Source organism: Notothenia rossii, assembly GCF_949606895.1.
Source record: "Notothenia rossii genome assembly, chromosome: 4".
Taxonomy (NCBI): domain Eukaryota; kingdom Metazoa; phylum Chordata; class Actinopteri; order Perciformes; family Nototheniidae; genus Notothenia; species Notothenia rossii.
The window spans coordinates 27,783,411-27,790,516 of record NC_136902.1 but is presented as its reverse complement, the minus strand read 5'-3'; the positions used below and the strand labels follow the sequence as shown (position 1 = coordinate 27,790,516).

Genomic DNA, 7,106 nt, shown 5'->3' with positions numbered 1-7,106 from the left:
TTGAAACATTTTAAAGGTCCCCTATTATACTGTTTTCATCAATATATTATAGGTCTCAGATATATACAAACAGCTGATTCTCTGGCTGTTACTTCAGATGAAAATAAGGAGCCACTCCCCACGCCCCTCTGAGAGATATTTGGTTAAAAAGAACACAATGGTGCTCCAGGAGGAGATTCAGGTGATAAGGTGGGGGTTACCTTGGTTGGTTATTGGCTAATGGTTACACAAGCCAAAAAAAGTTATGACATCATAAAGTGGCCAAAATCTGATCAGCTCATTTTCAGACAGGTTTTTATATAAATGGACAATCTCTTTACGGAGAAGGGACACATGTTTATGTATAAAAGACATGAAAAAGTGGATTTTGCATAATACAGTAGGTGACCTTTAAATTAGAGGCAGCGATACAGATATAAAGATAAAAATAACTTTGCATTCATTTGTGCGTTGTATTTGAGAAGAGACATAACTTCACATTTGTTTATGAACATTTATAAGAAAGCAACGTCTTTAATATCAATTTTCAGAGTACAAATGAAACATCACGTTGATTGTCTACTCTTGAAATTCGACAGCTGCTAGTGTCAATGAGAAACAAGCCTATAAACTGGAGAACATTTTCACAGTACATAAATATTTTCTACACCATTACCCAAAAAGTTAAAACAATTAAAAACATTGCAAGATGTGACAAACAATAGAAATGTACACTAAGACATGATTGTGTCTGTAAAAACCATTTAACAAGTTCATACACTTCAGAAATCCCAATTGCACAATGATGTTATTTGCACTATTTTCTTTCTCATGTCTCAAGTGTATTGTATGTTTCATTGTTTGAGGAGCCTGAGGCTTAGATTTCCATTACCAACAACTACACTCTAGCTATTGTGCATATGACAATAAACCCTTTGAATCTTTGAAATTACATCCATGAAGTAAACTTTCCTTTCCTGAACGGAACTCTACCGCTATGCTTGGGTTTGAAAGTAGAGAAGCTTGCGGAGGAAGTTAAAAGAACCAGGCATTTGTTTGTAGAGCCCTTTTGCTGAGTTTTGAGAGACTTCATGGTTGACCTGACAAAAAGCACAAACAACAATCAGATGTGTCCATGTTTGAAATTAAAAAAGCTCTAAATGGTAAAAAGCTCACCATCATCAACATTGTGACCAAGTCATCGGAAGCAGCATTTTCCTCAAGAATACCATCGAGTGTCTCCACGTACCAGGAGCCTGACTGGGTGTCTCTCCAGGAAACATAACCTGCGTTTGTCACAAAAGGCATTAGAAGGACATACAAAGCAAGTGTATCTCTAGAGTTATCAATCAGGTGACTAATTGCAACACACACACACACACACACACACACACACACACACACACACACACACACACACACACACACACACACACACACACACACACACACACACACACACACACACACACACACACACACACACACACACACACACACACACACACACACACACACACACACACACACACACACACACACACACACACACACACACACACACACACACACACACACACACACACACCTGGAAAGGTAGAGTAGGACACCAGGATGTCACTGGGGGTGGGCAACGTTACTCTGGCATCTGGTTCATCAGACATGCTCAGGGAGTCGCTGCTGGACGACATTGGGATGGCGTCCGTCTGATCATCCGCTCCACCGTGGGAGGGTTCAACCTCGTCAGGGGACACCTCAAAGCCTGTGTCTCTTTCACCTGCGGGACAAGAGAAACAACAAGTTCAACTTATGGATTCATTACAGATATTTATCCAGGCAGGGAACTCTTAAGCGTTCATTTGGGATGGTTATCTGTGTGTATTTTGTCAAAAAATATAATTACATATTTTAGAAACATTTGTTATTTTGTTTTTGGGACAGGGTGCAAGAGCACTAAAGGGTGTTATACCGGTCTAATATCATAGTTTAGTTTGGTGTTTTTATGCAAAACTGAGTTCAGAATATTTGTTTTAACAAATTGTATTATATAAATCTTGCTCAGTTTTCTGCCATTGAAAATCTTCTTTTAATCGTTAACAAAAGAGTGCCTTAAGACTCTCTGAATTACTTCAGTAATATGCAGGAAGCAGAACAATTAAAAAAAAAAGATGGTACAGTCATGTTTTACCTGAAATCATTTGATTCTCCAACATACCAGATTTTCTTTTAGGTTTAACATGACTATGCCATTTCAATAAAGGTACCGGTACATCTTTTTTGCATGTAATTTTTTCAAAAGAACATTTTAAACAAAATGTGTTTCTACCTAAACCCAATTCATTTTTGTACTTACGTTACATATTTAATAAACCCCCTTCTATTTAATATCATGTTATGTTTTGATTATTATTTTTTCTTGGAATTGGTGTTAAACAGTGATAATAGTTTGTAATTTAAAGATGTTCCACAAAAGTATAAAGAAAATGTACACATGCTTTGTTACTGAGTTATATTAACTGTATGTTCTGCGTTAGCTACCTCCTCCGCAGGCCTGGATGAAGAACAGTTTGGGTTTGCCCTGTAAAGACGGGCAATGCTTGCCATTGAGGTAGTTTGTGATGTGCTGAACTGGGACATGCTGTCCGTCCACACCATACACAGCACCAGGGAATCGGTTGTGACTCACCTATAACAAAATATATGAGCGTACATTATAAGGCGTTTGGATTTGAACTTGAGCAGGCCAGAGAGAAAAGTGTTTTCTGATTTTACAAAAGAACATGAGGACATGGCTTACCTCAGTCCCATGGGACAGCATGATAACCACACAGCAGTCATATTGTGAGTGGTCCTTCTTACATAAAGATGAAAGTTCATGTTTGATTTGCTGAAATGCAGTGATAACAGTTAGCTATATAGTTATGCATTTTCACATGAGTTTTAATACACAGAAAAAGAAGAGATCTCCTTACTCTTTGTTTCAGGTTCGTCCTAACTTCCACAATAAAGTTGAGTGCCTTGAATCTACTCTCCAGTTTGTCACAGTCTATGTTGGAGCCTTTGCGATTGCTCAGCTCGCTCTCGGGTTCAAACTCTACGTTGTTTATGATGAGGCAATGTCCACATGGGCTGGCATCCATTTTATAGCTCTGAATCACGTAGAGGAAAAAAGAGACATGATGTTAATACATAATGCTTTTTCCAAACTTTGTATCTTCTGTTGGTCATAAGCACATGATAAATAAATGCTGCTTACCTGAATACTATCCCGTCTAATTCTGCCATGTGGCCTCTGTCTCATGTACTCCCTTTCAGGTGCTGTGACATGAGAATGAATACGTGTTAACCATCAATAAACATACCAGCCTGTAAAGAACATGGAAATGTACCATAAAGCTTACATGGAGTAGGAGTAGTACTGGGTCTTGGTATTGGATGAACACGGACAGCATATTTAATGTTCTTATCTACATCCATAGGAGAGGCTAATAGGGAACAAAAAACACACATACATATATATATATATATATATATATATATATATATATGAGACATCAAAGAATGGTACATTTTGTGATTTTTGGCTATTTTTCTTCCATAACAGGTCTTCTTTCGGATTAATGGACAAAAAACCACCATAATAAACATTAAGGTGTTTATTTTATAGTTGGGCTGTAGATTCCTCCTAAATGGCTTAATTTGCTTATTCAAACATAACATTTTAGAAGTTATATAAAAAATACATGTCTTAATGTAAGAAATCCACTTGCGAAGTGTTATGGTTATATCTATTAGTTGATTTTTCTGTTTACAGTATGTGTAGTGTCTTGCAAAATGTACATTTTTAAAATAAATATATTTAATGGCTGTATACCCCAAACTATTTTTTCTTATACTCTCAACTTCAGTAGCACAAAATATACTATATAGCACACTATTTTTGTAATTTAAAAACATGGCAATCCAAAAAATGATATCCCTCTGTACAATTCTTCGACTCTAGTATGTCAAAATATAAAACTAAGACTTTTGAAACTGACTTTACCCAAAGTCAGAAAACGTATGAACATGAGCTCACATTTACTAAGACAATGCCTCAATAACACATTCATACATAACATTTAAAAGAAACTTGCTATACACAAAAAAAATCCTAAATGGAATAATCATCTGGATGATATTAATGGTAATATCTCATAGTTATACATTTGACTTATTCCCCTGTGGTGTCTGCCTTTAATATTACAGGACCAGAGTTATGTTTCTGTTGTGAAATTAATACAGGTGAAATAAAGTGCAGTATCACACACTCACACACTGGCAGAGGCTGGAGAACAGGGCGTACAGTCTGGGTAGGAGTAGCAGGCTGGAGCTGAACTGATGGAACTCCACTCTGAAGGAGCTCTGCCAAACTGTGCTGCCCTGCCTCCTGAAGGCACTCCAGAAATAACGGGAAGGCTCGACTCCCCCGGGTCTCCAAGTCCCGGACCAACTGCCTGGCCTGATCACGTCTGGTCCCTGAGCTCTGACAGGAGACAGGTGTACCAACACCACAGTCAAATAACTGCTGTATAGTAATCCCACAAAGTATTAACCTCAATTCAAATTAAATTACATTCAAAGGCTTTATGATCATATGCACAGTAGCTAAAGTGTAGTAATGGAATTTACAATCCCAGGGTCCTCCAACAATGCAACATACAGAGGGGAAAAAAAGTATTTAGTCAGACACCAATTGTGCAAGTTCTCCCACTTAAAAAGATGAGAGAGGCCTGTTTTTCTTTATTGGTATACCTCAACTATGAGAGACAGAATGAGAAGAAAAAAGAAATCCAGAAAATCACATTGTCTGATTTTTAAAGAATTTATTTGCAAATTATAGCGGAAAATAAGTATTTGGTCAATAACAAAAGTTCATCTCAATACTTTGTTATATACCCTTTGTTGGCAATGACAGAGGTCAAACGTTTTCTGTAAGTCTTCACAAGGTTTTCACACACTGTTGCTAGTATTTTGGCCTATTCCTCCATGCAGATCTCCTCTAGAGCAGTGATGTTTTGGGGCTGTCGCTGGGCAACACGGACTTTCAACTCCCTCCAAAGATTTTCTATGGGGTTGAGATCTGGAGACTGGCTAGGCCACTCCAGGACCTTGAAATGCTTCTTACGAAGCCATTCCTTCGTTGTCCGGGCGGTGTGTTTGGGATCATTGTCATGCTGAAAGACCCAGCCACGTTTCATCTTCAATGCCCTTGCTGATGGAAGGAGATTTTCACTCAAAATCTCACGATACATGGCCCCATTCATTCTTTCCTTTACACGGATCAGTCGTCCTGGTCCCTTTGCAGAAAAACAGCCCCAAAGCATGATGTTTCCACCCCCATGTTTCACAGTAGGTATGGTGTTCTTTGGATGCAACTCAGCATTCTTTCTCCTCCAAACACGTCTATCTGAGTTTTTACCAAAATGTTATATTTTGGTTTCATTTGACCATATGACAGACATTCTCCCAATCCACTTCTGGATCATCTAAATGCTCTCTAGCAAACTTCAGACGGGCCTGGACATGGACTGGCTTAAGCAGGGGGACACGTCTGGCACTGCAGGATTTGAGTCCCTGGCGGCGTAGTGTGTTACTGATGGCAGCCTTTGTTACTTTGGTCCCAGCTCTCTGCAGGTCATTGACTAGGTGCCCCCGTGTGGTTCTGGGATTTTTGCTCACCGTTCTTGTGATCATTTTGACCACACGGGGTGAGATCTTGCGTGGAGCCCCAGATCGAGGGAGATTATCAGTGGTCTTGTATGTCTTCCATTTTCTAATAATTGCTCCCACAGTTGATTTCTTCACACCAAGCTGCTTACCTATTGCAGATTCAGTCTTCCCAGCCTGGTGCAGGTCTACAATTTTGTTTGTGGTGTCCTTTGAGAGCTCTTTGGTCTTGGCCATAGTGGAGTTTGGAGTGTGACTGTTTGAGGTTGTGGACGGGTGTCTTTTATACTGATAACGAGTTCAAACAGGTGCCATTAATACAGTTAACAAGTGGAGGACAGAGGAGGCTCCTAAAGAAGAAGTTACAGGTCTGTGAGAGCCAGAAATCTTGTTTGTTTGTAGGTGACCAAATACTTATTTTACCGAGGAATTTACCAATTAATTCATTAAAAATCCTACAATGTGATTTCCTGGATTCTTTCCCCCCATTCTGTCTCTCATAGTTGAAGTGTACCTAGGATGAAAATTACAGGCCTCTCTCATCTTTTTAAGTGGGAGAACTTGCACAATTGATGGCTGACTAAATACTTTTTTGCCCAACTGTACATATAAAACATAAAACAATAAAAACAATAACAATTGTGCAAGAAGAAACAGAGAAGAAATAAATTAGTGCAAGATTATGTTGCAAGAACATTGTGGAAGTAAGGCAGAATAAGTGAACAACGATATAAATTAGGCTACATGTAAGATACAATAAGCTAAATGTGGCAGAGAATGCTGAAAGTGATCAAGTTAATGCAGGTGTCTATGTAAAATAGAACAAGATGAACAAGAACAGAATGTAAAATGAATTACTGTACACTGGAATAAATACTACTTCATGTATAAATGAATCTGCAACCTAATGACGTGACCCATACAGCTGTCTTACCTTGATCTCATCGATCATGTCTTGGGTAAAAACTCCCTTTTCAATAAGACCATCATAAAGGTTCGATGGGTCCAAGTCTCTCACCAGACTGGTCCTGCTGTGCTGGAGGATCTTCTTTTGGCGTTCCTCCATTTAATACTACACACTAATTCGTCGAGGTAGACAGAAAAATATCGTAAAAGCCGTATAAAAGCCGAAAATCTTGTTTCAACAACAGAGCAAGTCGTTATCCTTAAATTGTGAAAGCGAAATGATACGTTGTTCCCGTAAAGATATTAGAAGTTCCTGTCTCATTTCTCTTGTTTCCTCTCGGTTGCATTAGCAATTTCCTTGTTTACATCACCGCTGTCTGTGATTGGTCCACTGAGAGACTACCTACAGTAAAAAACAGGGTGCGCTTGATTTTATTTACCGCACACCGCTGCCGCAATACCAGCGTAACATAATGCATGAACACGGAGCGACGGGCGTTAAACCGAACACA

At 38.9% G+C, this 7,106-nt stretch overlaps 1 protein-coding gene across 1 annotated transcript; it reads right to left on the bottom strand.

Annotated features, from left to right (window-relative positions):
* Positions 1-277: 277 nt before the first annotated feature.
* Positions 278-6,941, bottom strand: casp9 (caspase 9, apoptosis-related cysteine peptidase). Its single transcript, XM_079675391.1, has 10 exons — positions 6,623-6,941; positions 4,294-4,504; positions 3,381-3,464; positions 3,236-3,297; positions 2,952-3,128; positions 2,777-2,866; positions 2,518-2,665; positions 1,568-1,756; positions 1,156-1,265; positions 278-1,079 (listed from the first exon to the last, which is right to left on the bottom strand). Exons 1-10 carry the CDS (start codon positions 6,752-6,754, stop codon positions 975-977), a joined length of 1,308 nt encoding a protein of 435 aa, XP_079531517.1. The 5' UTR covers positions 6,755-6,941; the 3' UTR covers positions 278-974.
* Positions 6,942-7,106: the final 165 nt, after the last annotated feature.